This window comes from Peromyscus californicus, unplaced genomic scaffold (genome assembly GCF_007827085.1).
Source record: "Peromyscus californicus insignis strain IS unplaced genomic scaffold, ASM782708v3 Scaffold_15__1_contigs__length_86483966, whole genome shotgun sequence".
NCBI lineage: Eukaryota > Metazoa > Chordata > Mammalia > Rodentia > Cricetidae > Peromyscus > Peromyscus californicus.
The window spans coordinates 50,659,573-50,684,216 of NW_026294447.1; the positions used below are offsets into that span (position 1 = coordinate 50,659,573).

The window sequence follows — 24,644 nt, forward strand, 5'->3', positions numbered from 1 at the left end:
TTCTAAGCATTATTGGTGAAACTGCTTAACCTAAAGGAACATATCTTCAAAAGAATTAAAAATAATCCAATCACATTATTTTAAAAATATATGAATTAGGATTTTTTTTGGTTTTGTTTGGTTGGTTTTGGTTTTTTGAGACAGGGGTTCTCTGTGTAGCTGTGGCTATGTTGTATTGTTGGGTTTTTGGTTCTTTCATTGAGGGGGGGTACCCAGCTCCCAAATAAATCACATGCAGAGGCTTATTATTAATTATAGATGCCCAGCCTTAGCTTGGCTTGTTTCTTGCTAGCTCTTCTTAACTTAAATTACCCTCTCTCTCTTTTGCCTCTGGGCTCTTCCTGTTCTCTACTTCTGTAAATCTTGCTATTACACAGGTTTGCTGTGTAGCTGGGTAACTGGCCCCTAGAGTCTTCCTCCTTCTCTGGCTACTTCTTTTTCTTCTTCTATATATTCTCTCTGCCTGCCAGGCCCGCTTATCCTTTCTCCTGCCTTGCTATTGGCCATTCAGTTCTTTATTAGACCATCAGGTGTTTTAGACAGGCACAGTAACACAGCTTCACAGAGTTAAACAAATGCAACATAAACAAAAGTAATACACCTTTAAATAATATTCTACAACAATGTTGGAAGTTGCTCTGTAGACCAGGCTGGCCTCAAACTCAGAGATCTGCCAGCCTCTACCTCACGAATGCTAGGACCACCACCAGCAGCTGAAATATGATTTTTAAAGTGACAGAGGATAACAGGATAACTTTTTTTTCTAACTTTGGAAATCTGTATAGTTGTTACCAAAGTCAGAAGGCAAAGGATTACTACAACAAACTATTTGTGGACTCAGAGTTGCATTACTATTCCAAATAGATGTAAGCCAAGAAAATCTGACAAGAAAGAAGCTAGTAAAAGCAATGAGGAAAAGGTCAAAGAAAACCTGAGGCAAACAGTAAAATAAAGAATACTTAAGGGAAGAAAATAAAATATACTCCACAATATTGCTGACCAACAGCAAAAACAACAAGAAAAAATGGTGATTTGTTTGTGAAATGTAACATAAGACAGCCCACTTTATTGATTCTAAGGTCCTTGAAGTGAAAAACAGTTTTCCAAATACAAAAAAACTATTACTACTAATGATCTGAAAAGAACTCTATGACATATACTGCGGTTATAACGCAGGAACATGGCACTGAAGATCTTGCCAGGGCTTAGCATAGACAACTACAATACTGATTCAAATAAAGTTGCAGAATGTTTAACATTTCTCAAAGAGTTTTATATAGTATTTGATAATTGCCAAACATTTTGCAATAATTGGCCCATTGGAAAGAAACAAAAGAAAAACAACTTTCTATGTACATGCTATTGACTGAAGTATGAGTATTTTCTTAAAACATGATTTTGTTTTAATAAGAATTTGAAAGCTTATGATTCTATTTTTTTGGTTTTTTGTTTGTTTGTTTGTTTGTTTGGGGGTTTTTTTTGAGACAGGGTTTCTCTGTGTAGTTTTGCTGCCTGTCCTGGATCTCGCTCTGCAGACCAGGCTGGCCTTGAACTCACAGACATCCACCTGGCTCTGCCTCCCAATTGCTGGGATTAAAGGCGTGTGCCACCACCGCCTGGCATGATTCTATGTTTTAACATTATTATGCAATAAGAAATTGAAAGCTTCATTGAAAAACAAATTGCTTAGAAAATATAAACTACACTGTGGTGGTTTGAAAGAAAATGGCCCCCAAAGGGAATGGCATCATTAGGAGGTGTGGCTTTGTTAGAATAGGTATGGCCTATTGGAGGAAGTGTGTCACTGTGGGGGTGGGCTCTGAGGTCTCCTATGTTCAAGCTACACCCAATGACACAGTTCACTTTGTTAAATGCAGATCAAGATGTAGGACTCTCAGCTTCTTCTTCAACACCATGTCTGCCCACACATTGCCCTGTCCTGCCATGATGATAATGAACTGAATCAACTGTAGGCCACCCAAATTAAATGTTTTCCTTTATAAGAGTTGGCGTGGTCATGGTGTTTCTTCACAGCAATAGGAACCCTATGACATATACAGCAGTTATTTTCCCCCTTAAAAAATTTAACTACAGCAGTTCTCAACCTGCGGATCAGGACTATCAGAAAACACATATTTCCAATGGACTTAGGAACCAAGACACCACTCAGTAGCAAAACTAGTTATGAAGTAGCCATGAAAATAATTTTATAGTTGGGGGGTCACCACATGATGAATTGTATTAAAGTTCACAACATTAGGAAAGTTGAGAATCACTGTTTTTACTATGATGATATAATGTGTTAATTTTAGCAACAAATGATGATTCCTAAGAAATAAGCAAATCTAGTGCTTGAGGTTTAAGAATGAGAATGGATCAATAACTCAAGAATTCAAACACCATGTACAAAATAAAACCTTTACTGATTAAAATAAAAGTGTCTGAAGGTAGGAGGATAGTGAATTTGAGACTAATCTGGACTATATAGTGGGATCCTATCTGAAAAAAAATAAGTTTCTGTTCATGGCATTTAAATTAGTACATTTAAAAAATATAGCTGAGAATGGTAATATAGACCTGAAATCTCAGCTACTGAGGAGGCTAAGGCAGGAACATTGCAAGTTCAATACTTTTTTTTAAAAAAAAAAAAAAAGGAGCGGTATAGTATAGAGTGCTTGCCTAGCAAGTATTAATCCCTAATACTGAAGGAAGAAAAAATGTACAGACACAACTGTTTACAAAACACAAAAGAAACCATGATTAAGTTATCTCATCAATTCTTTTTCATTATTATTTTATATTCATAATTAAACACTTACTATGAGACTACCTAAAGTTGGCAAAAATTTATCATTGTTACACTATTATAGAGATCACTCTCATAAAGCACAGCAGATCTTGGCGGTGGACTTGACACCTTCTACTTGCCAAAGTTATTTCACAAATACAAGTTATATTCCAGGACATTAATTCATTTCTTGAAAAACTATTTAAAGTGATTGATTTATTAAATCCCCAAATTAAAAATTCTAGTTAGCAGGTATATATTGACTATATTTAATGAGCACAATATTATGGAAGATCTCTGCTTCTAAATAGTGTATCACTTTTTTAAAGAAAACTTTATTAGCTTCCTAGAATTGCTAAAACTGAAAAAGTAAAAGAATACCAGAGAAAACATGATCTGGTGATGTTTGAGAATATTTTTGTATGAAGGGAAAGTAATAAATACATGGTAGAACCCAAAGAGCTAGCTCTGAAAACAAATCCTATTCTCCAACTGCTAGTTCTATGAACTCAAGCAAGTTTCACTATTTCCACTATTTCCAGAGATAACATGAGCACATGCTCATAAGCATGGTATGAAAGTTTTGTACTTTAGCAACAAGTAAGCCATAAATCTCTGTAATGGTCAGTTATTTCTTCAGGTAAATTCTGTCTCATCTACATTATTGAGCACAGAAACTTGAGCTCTCAAATAAATATGTAATATTATTAATGATCAAGGTCAAGAAGTCCATCAAGAAAAAATACAAAACAAATCCTTAGAAAATCAGAAAGATGGCGATGACTCCATGTATTCTTTATGACTACAATGTAATAAAATTTAAAATTAACAGCAAATCTCTAATAAATACATAAATTCATGGAGATTATGCAACTCATTACTGAAAATGAATGGTTCAAAGAAAAAAAGAAAAAAAAAGAAAGAAATGAAAATGGAAAACACTATATAAAACCTCTAGGATACATTTCAAGTAGTTCTACAAAGGAAATTTACAGTTCTAAGTACCTATATTTAAAAAATCAAAAAGAACAAAAATTAATGACTTAATGATGCAAGTCAAAAATCTGGAGAAACAAGAACAAACCAAACCTAAATTCAGTAGATTGCAAGAAATAATAAAAATCAAAGCAGAAATTCATGAAATAGAAACAAAGAAAACAATACAAAGAATCAATGAATCTTAGGGCTGGTTCATTTTGAAAGCAAACAAAATTGACAGACCATTGATCCAACTAACCAAAAGAGAGAGCGATGACCCAAGTTAACAGAATGAGAAATGAACAGGGAACTATCACAACACACAATAAAGAAATTCAGAATATTATGAAGGAATACTTTAAAACAAAACCTTTATCCATTAAGATGTAAAAATCTAAAAGAAATGGATGAATTTCTTGATTCATCCAAACCACCACAATTAAACCAAGAAGAAATCAACAAACTAAACAAACCTATAACAAATGAGAAGCTTCAAATAGTAATAAAAAGCCTTCCAACTTAAAAAAAAAAGTCCCAGATAGATTCATAGCAGAATTCTACCAGACTTTCAATAAAGATCTACACCCAATCCTTCTTAAATTTTTCAAAAACCAGGCAAAAACACAACAAAAGAAAATGAGAGCCCAATATCCTTGATGAACATGAATTAAAAAATCTCAGTAATTTATTTGTAAACTGAATATAGACATACCTCAAAAAGATTATCTATCATAACCAAGTTGGCTTTATCCCAGAGATGCAGAGATGGTTCAACATGTACAAGGCAATAAATATAATAAATCACAAAAATGGATTCAACCTAGTTGTCTACCAATAGATGAGTATATGAAAATTTTATATATGTAGAAAATGGAACATCACTTAGCTCTAAAGAAAAATGTAATTATAAAATTTGCAGGAAAATGTGTAGGCTTATAATGTATAATATTAAATAAGATCAACAATCTCAGAAAGAAAATAATTACATGGTTTCCTCATATGCAGAACCTGGCCAATAAAATATGTAAACATATACATAAGGGGGTACAGTATAACATGTAGATAAGAGAACAAGAAAAGCTAAATATTAGGTGATGAACAAGGACTGACTACAGGTAATAGACATGAGTTATGAATGACAATAGTTGTTTTTCTAGTTCTAATTCTGTCATTTGATTTTTTTATTTAGTGCTTAAAACATATTCAATAGTAAAAGTGCAAAATCTAATGAGTACCTCCACAGCTTCATAATAGCTACTTTAACTGTATAAAAGCTCATTGATATAAAGACTTAGTTTAATTTCAATATGCAATGTTTTTTATTTGAATTATTAAATAAAGTTTATTTTCAAAGATAAGAATGTAGCCGTAACTATTCCTTCAAATTCTTCAAAGAAACTAATTTCTCAATTTCCTTCACTAAATTATCTTCTGACATACTAGTACTATCTTTAGCATTTAATATATGAAATATGCATTTGATATTTGTATCTTCTGTAAAATATGACTGCATATTACTATCTACTAAGCCTTTATAAAAGAATAACAAACTGCTGTCATAATTACTGTGTTTTAACAGCAAAAAAAAGTAACTTAAATAAGTTTTAAAATGTAGCAAATGTTATAAACACACACACTGGCATCTGAGATTGAAAATATAGTCAAGAAACAATGAGAAAGAAATTTTAATTCTTCAGACCACTTTAGTAATTTTTGTTTTTTAATATTTTAATCTCTTAATTTCTCCCTTCCAATTTGGTGGTTCTCAAGCTAGGCAATACATTAGACTCACTACTGGGAAAGCTATTGAAGACTACAAATATCTCTGTCCTAACCCTCAAGAAAATTTCATTTTATTGGTTTAGGTGTAGACATGCTTTTAAAGTACCAAATGATACCAATGCATAGCTAGGGCTCTTTTAGTTAGTACTTCAAGTCATCATAATATTTTTAGAGAAGTAAATATAAATCCTACATAAATTTAAAATCATACAAGATTTGTTCTTATAAAGAGTAAGACTAATTTCTATAAATGTTATCCCCACAGAAAAACTATATAGTTAAATCATTAGAAATTTCTAAGTACTTTAAGGACAGTGTTGGGCTGGTTGAGAGAAGTAAATATCAGGTCTCAAAATCGACCAAGCACTTTTTCTATGAAGCAATATCAACCAAAAAATAATAATAAATTTTAAAACTTCAATTCTTGGTCCAAAGAGGTGGCTCAGTCTGAAGGTGGTTGCTACCTAGCTTGACAATCAAAGTTTGATCCACAGGACCTACATAATGAAGAGAACCATTTCCCACAAGTTGTCCTCTGACCTCCATACACATGCCATAGTATATATCCTATTCCCCAAAATAAATGAATATAAAAAAGTGTGGTGATATTTTAATTGTGCTGAAATGTGATTTTATTTGTATGTCAATAAATAAAGTTTGCCTGGAGATCAGAGGTCACATAGCGAGACATAAGCAGAAGTCTGGAGGTGGTAGCACACGCCCTTAATCCAACCACATGGCAGGCAGGGTCTCTGTGTGGTCAAGGACACAGCCAAGCATGGTGTCATTAGCCTTTAATCCTAGTACCAACCACAGAGACCTGGAGGTCTGTATAGACAGGCAGTGATGAAGAAGTCATGTGGCTAGGCTTAGAGCCAATGAGAAAGCAGAACAGAAAGGCAATAAAAACACAGGTTACACAGGAAGAAGCTCTCTCTGGGGAAGCAAGGTGGTAAGATAAGGTAGTCGTGGCTCTTTGCTAGTTCTCTGATCTCTGTATTTGGCTCTGTGTTTCTTATTTAATAAGACTGTTTAGAAATTTGACTACAAAAAAGTTTTTATGTAAAAGGAAAAATGTATTAGAATGAAAACAAATTTTCATTCTGTGATGGGAATAGGTTGTAGCTCAACAGCAGAACATGTATAAGGTCCTAGACTCCATCACTAATAACGGGGGTGAGGGGGACCCAAATTCCATTCTAGCCAATTTGTGAACAGATATACAGCTTACCTATAGTTAAAACCATTTTCTTAATTCTACTTTATAGTAAACTCAGATTCCATATGGATTTTATGATTTATACTTATTTTTTCCTGAGTCCTCAGCTACTAAAAATTCTTAAAAATGAATTATTTAAAGTTATTCATACTTCAAGATTATTGCCTTTGGGGCTGTTACTCCTACAGTATGAAACATTAGTGAAAAACATACTAGAAAAGAATAACATGATGTTATTTTGGAGAAAATAAAGAAAGAAAATGGTTATGTTAATGTTTTATAAATTTCTAAAATATTATTTTAAAATGATATTCCTTCTTGAGAGCTTTCGTGGTCTTCCAATGTATTATACTGTTCAAATTAACCTCCAACAAATAAAAGTCATTCATTAAACCATTTTAACTGTGAAATATGTTTAGTATTGGATACTATTATCACTTACGGAAATTTTTGAAGGTGGTATTATTTCCAGCGAGTAATCCATTTCCTGTGTACTGAGAGTTCTGAGTGACAGAGAACATTCTCCAATGGTTTTCTTCCTGGGAGTCTGGGTTTGAATCTTAAATACAAGCCTCACAGTTTGTAGACTTTGTAGTTTAATAGCAAATACAAAAGTTTCCATAAATTCAATAGCCTTAAAAAACAAGAAAACAATAAATATAAATGCTAAAAAGGTTGATATGCCATTATAAATAAGCTTTATACCTAAGAAAGATATTGAGAATGTGTTTTACAAGTATATTTTTCATTAAAAAATGCAAATGGATGTGTCTTGTTTTACTATTTTCCTTAGCTTCACAAATTATCCTTATAATTACTTAGGAATTAAGATCAATGTTGACAACAACCTCACTAGAACATGGCTTTCCCTTTTTGAAAATTAGGCTGTTTTCCCATCCTTGGTTTTCTAATACATCTTTCTTCCTATTCATCACAATTTTTCAAAAGTTAATGAGAATAGTTTGAGAATTTCATATACAAGTTTACTAAGCATCCAGAATTTAAACTGTTCACATAAAGAAACTTTAAGTCTCTCTTTAAAAGAGACTGAACACTAGATTGTTCTGTGATATATACTTTACATCTTTAGTGTAGCTTTTTGAAAAATCAAGGTTATCTAGTCAACTAACAAATATGATGAATATTATCTCCAAACTTTAATTCATATTATAATAATATCTCATCAGACAGAATTATGTTCCTTTTGGCCTCTCAATCACTGAGCTTCTTCTTTTAAATTATCTAGCTATAGAACTATACCAATAAAATATTACACATAAACTATTTAACAGTCTTACACAGTGCAAGTGTGCTGGTACACATCATATTTTCCATAATAAGGATCTCCCAAACCACTTGATGTGTGAAAATAAATTTTGAAAATTAAAGATTGATGAAAGTTTTTCTAACTTTTGCTAAGTTAACTTACTTTTATTTGAAAATCATAAAGTAAAATTGTTTAATTCAGAAAATGTTCATCCTTGAGTGCATCATTTCTCCATAGAGACATTTAGGTTTTTTTTTTCAATTTTTCTACTACGTACAAAATTACCAACATTTTATGTATGTTTTTGTTTGCATTTTATATTATTTTCCTGAAACAGATTTGAAGTAAAATAGCCATGTTAATAACCATAGATATTTTAAGGTTTTGACATATGTTGCCAAAATAATTTTCTAAAAGCAGTGGTTCTCAACCTTACCAATGCTGCAACCCTTTAATACAGTTCCTCATGCTGTGCGGACCCCTGCAACCATAAAATTTTTTGCTAGTTCATAACTGTAATTTTGCTACTGTCATGAATTGCAATGTAAATATCTGATGTTCAGGATATCTGATATGCAACCCTAAGGAGTTGCAACCCACATATTAAGAACCACTGTTTTAGAGTAATTAAAAAATATTTCCTGTATAGAATTGGGTAGGTTCAGAGGATTTGGGAGGAGTTGAGGAAGGTGGAAAGCATGATTAGAATACATTGTGTGAAAAAAATTTCAATAAAATACTTCTTAATCATATTAAGTAAAAATATCAATATGTATTTTATTATTAATAATTAAAATGAATTTTCTTAATTCTATTATTTTAAGATGACACATTCTTTTAAAAAGCTATCTTTTCAAGGCTGGAAAGATGACTTAGGGATGCATACTGTTCTAACAGTGGACCTGAGTTCAAGTCTCAGTACCCACATAAAGTGGCTTACAGCTACCTGTTAACCTCAGCTCCAGGAGATGCAATCTTCTGGCCTCAATGTACACTGCACTTATGTGCACAAAGCAACACATACACAATTAAATATGAAGAATTTTAAAAGATCTCTTCATTTCCATATGACCATATCATATCATCATATTATATCAAAAGACAACAATGGGCATGTATTTAAATTAATGTGAAAACAATCTATAAAACAAAACTCAAGATAATAAACCTTCTAGTTGCAATAATTGGAAGATTTGGGGAATAAGATTAACTGCAATTCTGAAAATACTTTTCAAAGCCAAAGAGTGTTGGGAGCAAGAAAAGTAAAGAAGTTTCTTACCTACTGTTAATCTTCTACATATTCTAGTAATTACAGTTCTCTTTTTAAATTCATCTTAATACTGGACAATGAAATAGCAAATACTTAGGATTTAAAATTATCTTTTAAAAGCAAGGGTATATCATTTTAGCTTCTCCAAAACAAAACACTTTTTTATTCTCACATTTTACATAAATAAAAGAAATAAATATGAAAAAAATGAAAAAAATGCAAACACAAAGAGCCACTTACATTGGAACCTTCTTTTGCTGAAGATTTGAAATGCACTGGTTTGGACAAAGTTAAAATTCCTTTTACAGAAATTGTGGGAGTATCTCCACAACTAGAGGGCCAAATTATATCTCTGCACTAAAAACAAAAATGAATTAAAAGCATAATTTATGTTTTTACAAAGGACTCTGACAATACAAATATTTATGTTATATTTATTGAGTTAATAACTTTTTTGAGAATATCTACATAGCCTATCTACATAGCCCTGGTTTTGGGACTCACTATGTAGATCAGGCTCAAAGATCCACCTGCCTCTGCCTCCAGAGTGCTGGGATTAAAGGTGTGTGCCACCATGCCCTACTGAGTCAATGATTTTTTTATTAAATTTTTAAATAAATTTTAGAACACTAAGATTTCATGTTTCATCCATATTAATATTTTGACATTATTCTAGAGTCCCATTAAGTTTCCTTCATGACATTTTCATATATATCTTGTTTTAGTTATTACTCTTCCTCTACTCCTCTCCTTGCCATGCCTCTCATTTGTACCTGTCATCTTCTAGCTTTTAAGTAACATGTATCCCATTATTATCCCTAACCTCTTTCCTTAAAATCTCTTTTCTATAACAATTAATGAAAACAGAAGTCCTAAACACCCCTCTTTATGGTCTTCTTTCTAATTTCCCAACTTATGTCCATATAAGTACAAACATAAAAATTAAAATCAAGGACCAAATATGAAAGAGAACATGTACTATTTGTCTTCTGAGTCTTGTTTATCTCACTTGTTAATTTCCAGATCTACCCTTTTTCCTGAAATTTTCACAATTTCATTAATATGGTTAAATAAAATCCAAAAATCCATTATGTATATGTACCATATTTTTATAATCAATTTATATGCTGACAGACATCTAGGTTGATTTAATTTCCTTGCTACTGTGAATAGAAAAGCAATAAACATGAATGAACAAGTATATCTATAGTAAGATTTATAGTCCTTCGGTATAAGCCTTGTACTTGAGTCCTATGGTAGTTTTATTTTTTGTTTGTCTGTTTTCTGAGACTTCTCCACAATGATTTACATGGTGGTTACACCAGTTTACACTCCCACAAAGGATTCCTTTTCCTCAACATTCTCACCATCAGTATTTGTTCTCATTTGCTTTTGATGATAGCCATTTCCCTGATGGCTGAGGATACTGAACATTACTTAAGAATGTATTATCCTTTTATACTCCTCCTTTCAAGGGTTGTCAGTTCTTTAGTTCACTTATTGATTGGCAGTTTGAGGGTTTGGATGTCTAATGTGTTCAGTTCTTTATATATTAAAGATATTAACTCCTTGTCTAAAGTACAACTGGCAAAGACTTTCTCCCATTCTATAGGCTGTCCATTCACTCTGCTGATAGTTTCTTTTGCTGTTTAGAAACTTTTAAATTTTATGAAATTCCACTTGTTAATCTTTGGAGTTATTTCCTGTGCTATTAGAGTCCTAATCAAACAGTTTTTACCTATGCCTGTATCTTGAAGCTTTCCCTGTTTTCTTCTAGCACTTTCAGTGTTAAAAGCTTTATTAAACAGTCTACTCTGCAAAATACAATAGAATCCTAAATTAGGAAGATAGTTACTGACCCCTTCTTCAGGAGGAAGCAATACTAGATACTTGTAGGTTATAAATATTCAATTTAATAATAAAAATCAGTATTAACTACACTAATTTACCTGCAAAACTGTGATCCAGATCTGCTCTGCTGAAGAATTATAAAACAATTTCACATTCAATCTCCCCAAGTCTCTTTCATCTCCTGATAGGGTAATTGTATCTGAATTAAAAAGGACAAAAAAATAAAAACTCCATGCAATCTTTTTAACTCAGTTAAGCTTTGATATAAACCAGTTTTAAAAGATAGATATATATATATTGAATATATATATATATATATTGAATATATATTGAATTTTTGAGACAAGATTTTACTATGTAGCTCTGCCTATTCTGGAACTCATTATGTAGACCAGGCTGGCCTTGAACTCACAGAAATACGCCTGCCTCTGCCTCTAAAGCACTGGGATTAAAGGAATGTGCCACCATGCCTGGCAAAAACTGATATATTTATTTTTTTAAGTGTCCAATGTAATAAGACAAAAACCACACTTTTATGATTTTCAGTGAAGTTCTAGATATTAAATATACTAAGAATGTATATAGTTTAGGAATTTAAAAAAATTACAATGTGAGGAATTGAGTTAAAACTCTGCAAGTCTTTGCAAACCACACTTATAAGGTCTATGTGCTTCTGAAAGTTCCTTAATCCATATACTTTAAAACACAAATAAGCTGTGTGGTGGTGGTGCATACCTTTAATCCCAGCACTCAGGAGGCAGAGGATAGCAGATCTCTGTGAGTTGGAAGCCAGTCTGGTCTACAGGACAGCCAAGGCTATACAGAGAAACCCTGTCTAAAACACAAACAAACAAACGCCAATATATAAAACAAATAAAAGATATGTAATAGCTTACTTTAAAAAATATTCATTATTGCCTGAACGCTGAGTCATGGTCTATCTGATCTGAGTTTGTGATAATACTGTCAACATAGATTCAATAACCAGCATATAAAATGAATAGGACACTTTTTTCCTTTATCCAATTATAACACTGTCAAACTATTACTGAATAGAAATAACCTGCTGAACAGTATAAATAGGTTACTGCATTCCTTACCCAGACTTCTGTTACTGCCCTGAGAATTTTTCCTTGAAGAAGAACTACTAGGCACACTGGACAATGAGTCATGTCTCTGCAACAACAACAACAAAAACATGCTTCAGTCAGAAACTGCATATCAAACTTTAAAAACTTTCACATTTATGCCCCAATAAATACCTTGATATCAAACTCCATGTTAATCACTTTATCAATGTTATCAGTCAGAAAGTCCCACTTTTGTAGGAGAGGAAACTAACATGCATCAAAAAAATGCCTTAGTAGGTAACACTGGAAAAGCCTTTAGTAGTTTTGGTTTAGTCTTAATTTTCATATTGCATACATTACTGGAAGTGTCCAGTAACCTATAAAAGTGTAAAATGGGATTATCAAAGCATAGTCCCTCTAGACCAGGAGCATCTGCATCATGCAAACTTCATACAAATAAAAATTCAGAACCCATCACAGTACTACTGAATCAAAATTCTAGGGGGTGAAGCTTTGACAGTTTTATCTAACAAAATCATCAAACAACTCAGATGTATGTTAAATGACTGCTGTTGTAAAGCATTAAGTATTTAAAACTAATGATAGAGTTATTAAGGCTAATTTAGAATACATGCCCATTTTATAAAGCATACCTTCTCCACCAACATAAAGCAAAGTCTGTAAGTATATATACGAAGATGTTCAAGGTGCTTTTCCTCTCATTTACAGAAAGACATATAACTTGTCTTTAAATTTTGCTTATTTCTACCACTGTCTCTCTTTTTTATTTTTTGGTGCTTACGGACATCGTTTTACTATGTGGCCTAGGCTAGCTTCATATTCTTAAATGATCCTCCTGCCTCAGCCCTCTAGTGGGATTACAAACATGAGGTACCATTTCTGGCTTATTCCCTAATTTCAAATAGAACTTAGCTAAACAAAACATGAAACATTTTAAACTATCAAAGGATGCTAAATTAGCATAATTGAAAAATTGAAGTCTTATACCTCAATAGAATACTAATTTTAGTAACTGTCCAATTATGTTCAATAAGCAAAGAAGTACTTTTAACTATATGATTACAAATCCCAATTGCCTCAGGAACTTTAAGCTCATACCAATTGAGAGATATAAAATTACACAAAATGAAGCAAATATAATTATTTTTATTAATCACTGAGATTTTCCTAAAATAATGAAAATAGGAAACGTCAAGTATTTACTCCTCAGGTATTGTAACACACATAGTCACAGAAATACATGTGATTCCTAATGTAATTCATACAGTTCTGATGTTTTTATTTGAAAAGTTCACATATAATGAAATTTATATAATTATATTATATAATATTATATACCTGGATGAATCGTTGAGGTGAAGTTGTAAGATCAAACATAGATTTGCTTAGCCCGGGGGAACCAGGAAGTTTACTGGTCCTTAAATCACAAACTAAAAAAGGGATAAAAGTATTTTTTCAGTAATAAGAATGAAATAGTGACATTCTACCTAATTGTCATAAGTCAAATCTCTATAGGAATTCATCATGTATATTATATACAAATTTATATAAACAGAAATTCTGATAAAAATCTTTAAAATTTCAATTATTTTAATCTTTAAAACAGAAGTCTATAGCAATCAAATAATACATTCTCATATCCACATCAAATTTTAAGCACGTTTTTGCTTATATTCCCCAGTCCTTCATCCAGAAAAAATAATTTAATACAATTTAAGTACTCTTTGTTAAATGTAATTCAACTACTATTTAATGGGCACATATAACATTATAACATTTCAATCCTGAATTCCATGTGCTCTTATATTTCTAGTTCTCCTCTCAAACCGTAAGATCTTTTTGAAAAGCAATACTGCACACTAAGTGTGTATTCTAACACAGTGCTAAGTAGAGAGCAGCCCTTAAGAAAATATTTTATTTTCAGTGATGCTGATATATGCATGCATATAAACCTGTAAAACCTAAAAACCTAAAAAATTTATGTATCTGAGATACATATGGTAGTTTATATAATTGATAGAGTCTCAAATATCAAACTAAAAAATTCTAGTTATTTTCTATTATTTGTGTCTACCTCCAATCATGAGTTCTTCAATTCATTTAGCTGATTGGAAAAGAAAAATAAAATATTATAAATATCTGTTGTAAAATTTATTAAATATATAACATAAAATATATGTAAATTTTACACCAATAACACCAAAGAGAAGTCATATCACACACTTGTGAAGTTTGCTTTGTTCTTATTTTAAACCTGCTCATAATAATAACTATTTTTGCTAGGGTTTTAGATTTAATTTCTAAATCTCTTAAAGATAAGCCCAGAGGACAAGCACAAAAATGTTTTCTTACCAGATCCATACTTTTTTGTTGTTTCAAAATGAGGAAAGCGCCTACTTAAATCAGGTGAAAAGTGCTGATACATATAGCATGGATTATACACATCATAGCTGGGTCCATGGTAGAATGAACTGCAAAGTTCTGCCTTTTGATCTCCAAAAGATGCTCTGGCAGATCCTGAAAGCAAGTGTTTCTATAAGCCAACAGCTGATACACTGAAGGAATAGGTTAAAAATACTTCATGACGAATGATACTAAAACATATGCCTTAACCAGCACACATTTATAGAATTGTAATTGCATGATTTATGTAAGGAATGAGCCAAGAATCCTGCTCTTAAGACAGACTGGCAAATTTTCAGTATTTTTCTTTGCCCTATAGATAATTCTGTAGTTCATGGCCTGAAATTCATCTTATGTTTCTACTTAAATATATAACTTCTTTTAAATGATTTTTAGATACATTTTTTAAAGAAGACAACATTTAAAAAATTGACCATGTGCAATAAGATACACTAAACAGATCTTTTATTTGAAAGGACTCAAGTCAAACAAAGCATTTTTGACCACAGTGCAATTAAGTTGGAAATCAACAACAAAGTTAATAGAAAATATTTATAGAAATACTAAGAACCAAGAATATTTTTAGCATAACCTTTAAGAAGAAAAGCAAGAGACTTGAGAGATAGCTCAGCTGCTAAAAGCACTTGCTGCTTTCCCAGAGGACTCAGAACCCAGCACCCATGTCAGGCAGCTCACAACCACCTGTAACACCACCTCCAGGGGATCTGACTTCCTCTTCTGGATTCCTCAGGCACCCAAACTTTTACCCACGGCAAACACAGAGACACATAAACACATACATATAAATAAAAATTAACTTTTAATACACAAAGGAACAAGAAGAAAAACAAAAATTAAAACTTATTTTTGTACTGGGTATAAAGAATTAAATTTTGGTATAATGATAGAAAAGCAGATTAATGCAACAGAATACAAGACCCTGAGAGAGTGATTATTTTATGGATATTTAATACATAAACAGTATGACCTCACATAGCAGTGGAAAAAAAGATGGTCTTTTCACTACAATGTTAGTTGAATACTGACATGGGGGAAAAGAATTTAATCTTAATTATTTTTTTTAAATTATATGTAGGTCACAGATCTAAACTAAACATCAAATACAAATAAACCTTCTACAGTTAAGTTATTTGTAAGAAAGGTTTCAAACACAGAACATTAATCATAAAAGTATTTTAACTATATTAAATTTTAAAAGACTTTTGTCAAAAGGCTACTTAAAGTATACAGGAAACCCAGAGTGGGAGAAGATACATGTAATCAAATATAACTGGCCTATTATGTGAGAAGCCTCTAAAAGTCAAGAAGGGAACAGATAAACCTCTACACAAATTGGTTTACAACTTAAACAGGCACTTAGAAGGAAGGCTATAAATCTTAAGTCATAAAAGAAACATGATTTTAAAGTCTAGAAAGGTACACAGGTAAGCAAAATGGTTAAAGCTAAAAAGAGTGACAATAACGTGTTGGCAAGAAAATAAAACAATATAAACAGTTGTATTCTGCTGGTGGGAATGTAAATCTATACAATCATTGTGAAAGAGTTTGGTAATTTCTACTAAAGCTGAAGATACTTATACTCTATGACCCAAAAATGTCATTCCAAACATATATAGAGCTGAAATTGCTATATATGTGTAAGACACATATACAAGAGGGTTCACATCTATTGTTATCTTTAGTAGCCAAAAATTGCAAGAAAACTCCAATGTCCACCAAAAGTAAAATAGGAAAAATTAGTATATATTTGCCACAAGAAGTACTTTACAGTGGTGTATATATATATATATATATATATATATATATATATATATATATATATATATATATATATATATATATATATATATGCAATTTAGAACAAATAATAGATTATAAGGCATACTTATATTTGGATATGAAAACACTAAAATTACTAGCTACTTGAATGAAATCTCATAAGCATGATGTAAGATAAAAATACATAAACAAAAGAATATATACTGACTAGGTCATTTCATTTAAATAAAGACCAGAACAAGAAAAGACTTTTCTGAACAAAACACTGATAGCACAGATGCTAAGAACAACCATTAATAATGGGACTTAAAGAAACTGAAAAGCTTTTCTGTACAGCAAAGGATACTATCATTCAGACAAAGCAGCAGGCTACAGAATGGGAAGAGATTTTTTTTTTTTTTACTAACTACACATCTGATAGAGGGCTAATATCCAAAATACATAAAGAACTCAAAAAATGGACATCAAGAAAACAAATAACCCAGTTAAGAAATGAAGTACCTATCTAAACAGAGAATTCTCAAAGGAGGAAAGTTAAATAGCTGAGTAGCACTTAAAGAAATGCTCAACATCTTTAGTCATCGGAAAAATACAAATCAAAATTACTTTGAGATTTCATCTTACTCCAGTCAGAATGGCCAAGATAAATAAAACAAATGACAGTTCATGCTGGTGAGGATATGGAGTATGGGGAACACTCATCCATTGCTGGTGGGAGTGTGAACTTCTACTGGCAATATGAAAATAAGTGTGGCAGTTCCTCAGAAAGATGGGAATTGATCTACCTCAAGATTTATCTATACCACTTTTGGGCATATACCCAAAGGATGCTTCATCCTACTTCCTCAACCATGTTCATTGTTGCTCTATTCACAATAACCAGAAATTAGGCAAAGCCAGCTTAGATGTTCATCAACAGAAGAATGGATAAAGATAATGTTTAACACAATGGAGGCAGAAAGAGTGTAAGAGCCAAAGATGGATGACACCCCCCCCCACAAAAAAAGCCTTCTAAACAGAGCATGACCAATGCACATATAACAGAGATTGTGGCAGCACGCACAGGGCCTCTACAGGTCTGTACTAGAAGGAGTCTCCATCCCTAACCCAAAAGCTTTCTCCAACTGGTAACAACTTGCAAATGAAAAATTAATTTTCTCCAAGGAACTCGCATTGGGAAAAGAACTCACTCTTAAGTGTCCAGCAGTGGATGGCCAACACAAAATGAACTTCATGGCATCTTTGGAGGTTCTTTGTCTCATAATGTTATATTAGGGCATTTATTTATTTTACCTTACAGATCCTTTGCATACATAGCATGGCTTCCAGTTTTGTGTTTTTATGGGATTACTGTGTGTGAGAACATGTGTGTCTCTGTGACTATATATATTTCTTGTGCTTTTTCATTGGATCTGTTTCTCTGTTTGTTTTATCTTACTCTGATTTGTTTTTGTTTTATTTTATTTTATTATTATTTCTTAGATGCCTATTTGTTTTCTAAGGAGAGACGAAAAGGATATGAATCTGAATGGGAGCAGAAGTGGGGAGGAACGGAGAGGAGTTGGCGGGGGAGTGAAATCAGAATACATTCTATTAAAAAAATTTATTTTCAATAAAAGAAAAACTAAACAAATAAACAAAGACCTGGAAACAGAAAAAAAAACACACAACATTTAAGAATATGTGCATATGTATTAAGAAGAAAAACAAAAATTATGATAATAACAATTGTGATACTGATTACCCTCAGTGAATAAGAGGTAGGCTTGCTGGTAATTCTCTATTTTCCTTTCTTGGGTAGTGCCTGTATATGTATTTTACTTTTTAATACATCACTGAGTTTTACATTTCTGTTTTGTGCATTTTCCTCCATATGTAAGATCTCTTCCAATTTTAAAAAGCTAAAGCAACTTAAAAATTCCTTTCAGGTTTAATAATAATATAGTATAAACTAAGATTTTCCAAAGGTTTAAATTATGATGGCTAAGTTAATAAAGCCATTACTTTATAATTACAAGGATCTGAGTTTATTTCCCAGAACCCATCAAAGTTGCTAGGCATATATGTGTGTGCTTGTAATCCCAGTGGTAAGAGGACATGATGGTCAGTCCATCCAGCCTAATTGGTAAGCTTTAGGGAGGGATCCTCTCTCAATGGAGGCAGATGATATTACTAAAAAAAGTCACCAGAGGATATCTTTTCATCTCCTTACATGCATGCACCCATATACATGCACATATATTTTTAAATGTTTAAGAGCTGAGAAGATGGCTTAGTCAGAAAGTGCCTGCCTTACATACAGGAGGGCCTGACTCCAGATCTCCAACACCACATAAAAGCGAAGTGTGTTGGCACTTATCTGTCACCCTAGCTCTAAAAGGACAGAGACAGGAGAATTCCCAGAGCCCATTGGCCAGCCAATGCAGCCAATTGGTGAGCTCAGGGGAGAGCTCTCAGGGAGAGACAATGTCTCAAAAATAGGATGGAAAGCATTAGAAGACAACCAATGTCAACCTCTGACCTCCACAAGCATGTGCACAGGTACACACACACACACACACACACACACACACACACACACAAACATAAATATGCACTCACACGTAGTTTATACAAACAAAACACACAAAAATTTATTTAAAAGTTTAAATTATCATCTTTGATTCTCTGTCCTACTTTGTCCTACTTAAAATTGAACCCACAAAATGAATTGTGTATTTTCTGAATTAAGCTAAATGATACAACAAATTATTTACACTGAGTTCAAAAAAGAAAAATAAAATGAGATATGAGATGAAATTTTATCTTCACTCTGGTTCAAATACTGCATGATCCAATTACAGTACAGAGGCAAGGAGATTCTGAAGAGTTGTGATGTCTTAGAGCCATTATTTATATACCTTATAAACTAACACTTAAATCATTTAGCACATAAACAAAATGTTACTAGAAGTCTTAGTTTATGGCAACAAGAGTAGCAACAAACCTAAGGGAATTATTTTATTATTATAACATAAAATATAAATATATTCATATACAAAATGTTATATATGTGTTATATTATATATAAAGTATATTTGTATATAATACAATATATAAATTTGTTATTATTATTATTATTACTAAAGATCCTCAGTACCACGAAAGATGGTTCATTATTTTTATAAGCTATCTCTAAAATGTAAGAGTATTCTCATTTCATCTTTCTTTTATATTAAGTAAAGCACTAGAGAATTTAAATTTTTCCTTCAGACAGTACACAATGATATTTAAGGTTCATCTCGAATTTCTCTCAGTTTACTAAACCACAGTGCTACAAAATGAAATGTAATACTACATGATAGCTTACCCCTCTTAAAAACCACAGTTGAAAAATTTTAAGCCAAAATGTCTATCATCTTTAGTGGATATGTAGGTAGGCATTGATTTTTTTTTCAAAATTTAATGATAAAATCTGTTGTCAGTGAAGTAAGGACCTAGAAAGGGACAGTTGCAATCAGACCCATTAGCTGGTAAATGATGGGACAAAACAAATTTCTAATACTTAAAAAAGTTTTAATTAGCCGGGCGGTGGTGGCGCACGCCTTTAATCCCAGCACTCGGGAGGCAGAGCCAGGCGGATCTCTGTGAGTTCGAGGCCAGCCTGGTCTCCAAAGCGAGTTCCAGGAAAGGCGCAAAGCTACACAGAGAAACCCTGTCTCGAAAAACCAAAAAAAAAAAAAAAAAAAAAAAAAAAAAAGTTTTAATTATTATTGATAGTGGTCTGTTTTTTCCGAATTGCCTCCTTCATCTCGTTTCATCAATCATACATACACACAAATATACATATATTTGACTTCTACAATTGGGTTCCAAGAGGACTTTCTTGCATTTAATTAAGTAATTTTCATATATATGTATGGATGAATGGATAGATGGATATATATGAATATATATATATGGTTTCCAATGTCCTCAATGAGCCTATAATTTAAGAGTTAAGCAATTTTTAACTATGTAATTCAAAATTCAATCTGTTTTCCAGTAAGTACATTAGAAGAACAAAAGAAAACCTGTCATCTATTGCTATATATTTCTTACTTTTTTAACTATGAAAACAATACTAAAGCATTCTGTTGTGGTTTGAATGAAAAATGTCCCCATTCACTCATGTATTTGGACTATTGGTCCCCAACTGGTAGCACTGGTTGGGAGGTTATGGAACCTTTAAGAGCTACTGCTTTGCTGGAGAAGTATGTTACCATTGCCACCAGGAGAGAGATTTGAGGGTTTGTGCTCCACTTTGTGTTCTTTCTGCTTCCTGTATGTGATTAAAATGTCATCAGCCAGCTTCCTGCTCTGTTCACTTGCTGCCATGTTTCCCCTAACATTATGATCATTCTCACTCTTACTCTAAAGCCAATATAAACTCCTCCTCCTTTTTGTCATAGTATTTATCACAGCAACAGAAAAGTAACTAATACCTCATGTGCCTAGAAATATATTTTAAAGAAAGTATGGTACATTCATATGTTGAGATAATATAGATTTATTAAAATCAATTAATATTAAAACATGGTCACTATATATCATATATATATATGATAATAAGCCTGAAAGTATGGTTGTGCTAGCTAAACTTATGTAAATTTGACACAAGCTACAGTCATCTGAAAGGAGAGAAACTCAATTGAGAAAATGCCTCCATAAGATTCAGCTGTAGGGCATTTTCTTAATTAGTTGTTGATGTGGAAGAGTCCAGCTCATTGTAGGTGGTGTCATCCCTGGGCTGGTGGTCCTGGGTTCTATAAGAAAGCAGGCTGAGAAAATCATGATAAGTAAGCCAATAAGTAGCTCCCTTCCATGGCCTCCTGCCTTCAGATTCTAGCCCTGTTTGAGTTACTGTCCTGTCTTTCTTCATCAATGAACAGAGATATGAAAGTATAAGCCAAATAAATCCTTTCCTCCCTAACTTGCTTTTTTGTCATGGTGTTTCACTGCAGCAATAGAAACCCTAACTAATACAACAGTTTAATTTCAATAATTTTAACATATATAAATGAAAAGAGAAAGAGAATCCTGACAAGAAAGAAAGGTACTTTCCCCCAAGCCTGACAACATGGGTCCAATCTCTAAAACCTTTTGGTGGAAAGAGAGAACTGACTCCTACAAGTTGTCTTCTGACTTCTGCATGTGCACCCAAATACACACATACAAAAGTAAATAAATGAGGGGGTAATTGATCAACTGATTCGATTACTCTGCAAGTCACAAGTTTTTAAAACCATTTTTTGAGAAACACTTGATACGTGCAAAGTAAAGTGGTAGGGCCATGCACTGGGTTCATTTTTCTTCCTTAGGGGGAAAAAATCACTTCCATTCAAACAAATCAAGTATGTCCTACACACAGCAATAAATTATAAAATGAAAACCAACCAAACAAGTAAAATTCCTAAAAGTAATGCAGTATAAAGAAAAGTAGTGTGTAACACACAAACTGAGTTATCTGTTTCAGATAACTAATTTTGGCTTCATTGTAAGCTAAAGCCAACACTATGCAGAGTACACAAAACTCAAAGAGCAACAGGCACATAAACTAGAGAGCAGTCTTCCAGACAACAAGGGAATGTTAAAAAGAAAGGTTAGAATCCTAGAAAGAAGAAATTCTAAATTTTGATAGTTTGATCAACTATTTTTGAACCAAAAATCTAGGGATGACACCTAAGGCAGCATTTGTAGTCCAAGTTCAACTATGTTACAACTCTGGAGGGAGATAGGAAGGGGTTAAAAAGGGAAATAGGACTTGTCAAATCAATATAACCAAATCTAGAGATTCCACAATATCATTAACTATCCATAATATAAACTAAAATTAGTCCACATACAAAGTAACTGAAATATGTAATCCATTTTCAAAGGAAAAGGGGCAACAAACAGAACCTAAATCTAAATGGATGATCTAGGTATTGAAATTAACACAGATACACAACTATAACTAGCTAAAAGACATAAAATATGTTCACAATAATATAATGGTAAATCACAAGTGAGAAATAAAATATGCAAAAAAGAACCAAATATAAATTCTAATATACAATGTCTAAAATGAAATATTCAGAAAAGAGACTTAGGAGCAGAATGAGGATGACAAATGAGAGAGACTATGAACTTGAAAATGGGCCATTTATTCTAAAACTGAAGAAAAAATAATAGTCTCAGAGACCCACAGAACAATATCAAAAAGTCAAACTATGTATAATCAGAATCCCAAAGGAGAAAAAAGACAGAACAGAAAAATATGTGGACAAGTATTATACTTCTTGACATGGGTTTGAACTACATTATATGTATTTGTCAATATTCAACAAATAACATATTTGAAACTCAGTAAATACACACAAAATTCAAAAATACTTTAAGAATGTACATTGTATATAAGATTTATGTTAAAATAAAATTCTAAATAGATCACTAAACTTCAGTAAATGATATATATAAGTATTTAGAAGGAGTATGCTGATGGCTTCAATTTATTCTTAAGTGTTTGTCCATTCCCTGCCAAAAAAGAGTATTAATATTGAATAGAAGGGTGGAGTTATATAGATTAATGATAAAAATATATAATAAAATGCTAATGGGACAATTTAAGTGTTAGGCATAGAGGTATTACTGTTATGTTCTTTCAATTCCTTAATATGCTTGAAATTTTTCTAATAAAATTTTTTGGGGGAAAGCCACTATGATTGATAGTATTTCAATGGACTAATACAAATTATTTTTTAAAACAAGAGTTATGTGTTGTTTCATTTTTATCCTTACTAATTAACCTCTACAACATGAGCCAAATTTCAGTCAATGAATCTACCTTATTCATGTACCTATTCAGTCTGGGAAGTATAAGGAGGAATGAGGGAGTAAGGGGAGGAGGAGGAAAGACAGACAGACAGGAAGCGGGAGAGCAGGCAGATTGCTTGTTCCCTGTGTCTTATTGTACCAAATTTTAGAAAACAGTAAGTAAAACTGTTTCTGTTTCATTGTTTACTCATTAAATTCTTTTACTTTTTTTCTTTCTAGGTTCATATATATATTTTAAGTCAAATTGGAGGAGCTGGAGATATGGCTCAACAGTTAAAAGCATTTGTTGCTCTTCCAGAGGACTCAAGTTCAGTGTCCAGCACCCACACTAGGCAGCTCACAACCACTTGTAATTCTAGTTCCAGAAGATCCAATACTCTCTTCTAGCCTCCACAGGCATTAAAAAAAAAATTGGTATACACAGACATAAACACATACACATATTAAAAAAAGATACTATTTTTAAGCCAAACTATAACTATATATAAATGTGCCATGCTATACTGTGATCAGTTTCTACAATAGGACATTTCAAAAATACTGTTCATTAAGCCATTCTACAGAAAAGAACTTATAAAACTCAAAATATAAATATTTGTATAAATTTTGTGTAAAAGATATTAAAAAAGAAAATAACACCATTAATAGCATTTAAATGGTCCATGTTGACTTTTAAATCATGATTACTTTATTAATTACCTTCTAGTTCATCCAGGTGTGATGGAGTTCCTTGTGTTCTAGGCTGAATATAAGATAATTTAAACCTGGGCACCACAAATGGTACTTCTTTGCCATCGCATGGTAATTTGGAAAGCAAATAATCCTCACTACAGCCAACTTGGGGCTTTACTGAAACAGAAGTTAATGGAGGTGTACAGATGGTGTTTTGGCTATTTGAGACTGATGCTTTAAAGTCCTTTTCCACAGAAACTGCATTCAAAAGGAAGAAAAAGATCAGAAGTCAGTCACAATTATGTATATAGATTACATGTAACAATCTAAAGCCAGAATTATTAGTACTTTTTAAATATCTTTATTTTATTTTTTATTTTCATTATATTTTGTTATTTTGTTTTGAGACAAGGTCTTACTATGTATCCCTAGCTGACCTGGAACTTGCTATGTACACCACACTTTCCTGGAATTCACAGAGATCTGCTGGCTTCTGCCACTTGCTTATGCCTCTTGAATGCTAAGGCTAATGGTGTGTGACACCATGCCTGGCCTTTTAAAATAATTTTTAAAAAACATTCCAATACAAGCTACTCTTGAGTTCTAACAAGCTCTTCTGCACTTTACATTAATCTTGGTGGACTAAGATTTGATCAATTAATACGTTATTGCCCAAGTACATTTATCCT

General features: G+C 32.3%; 1 protein-coding gene across 1 annotated transcript in view; it reads right to left on the reverse strand.

Moving 5' to 3' along the window:
• The window catches only part of Tc2n (tandem C2 domains, nuclear), a 47,798-nt gene that overhangs the window by 10,773 nt on the left and 12,381 nt on the right, over positions 1–24,644 (reverse strand). Inside the window, exons 3-9 of the mRNA XM_052738796.1 lie at positions 23,983–24,213; positions 14,599–14,763; positions 13,585–13,676; positions 12,256–12,331; positions 11,254–11,354; positions 9,545–9,661; positions 7,210–7,401 (exon numbers count right to left, since the gene is read on the reverse strand). Coding sequence (XP_052594756.1) covers positions 7,210–7,401; positions 9,545–9,661; positions 11,254–11,354; positions 12,256–12,331; positions 13,585–13,676; positions 14,599–14,763; positions 23,983–24,213 — 974 coding nt within the window. The remainder of the gene's footprint in view (positions 1–7,209; positions 7,402–9,544; positions 9,662–11,253; positions 11,355–12,255; positions 12,332–13,584; positions 13,677–14,598; positions 14,764–23,982; positions 24,214–24,644) is intronic.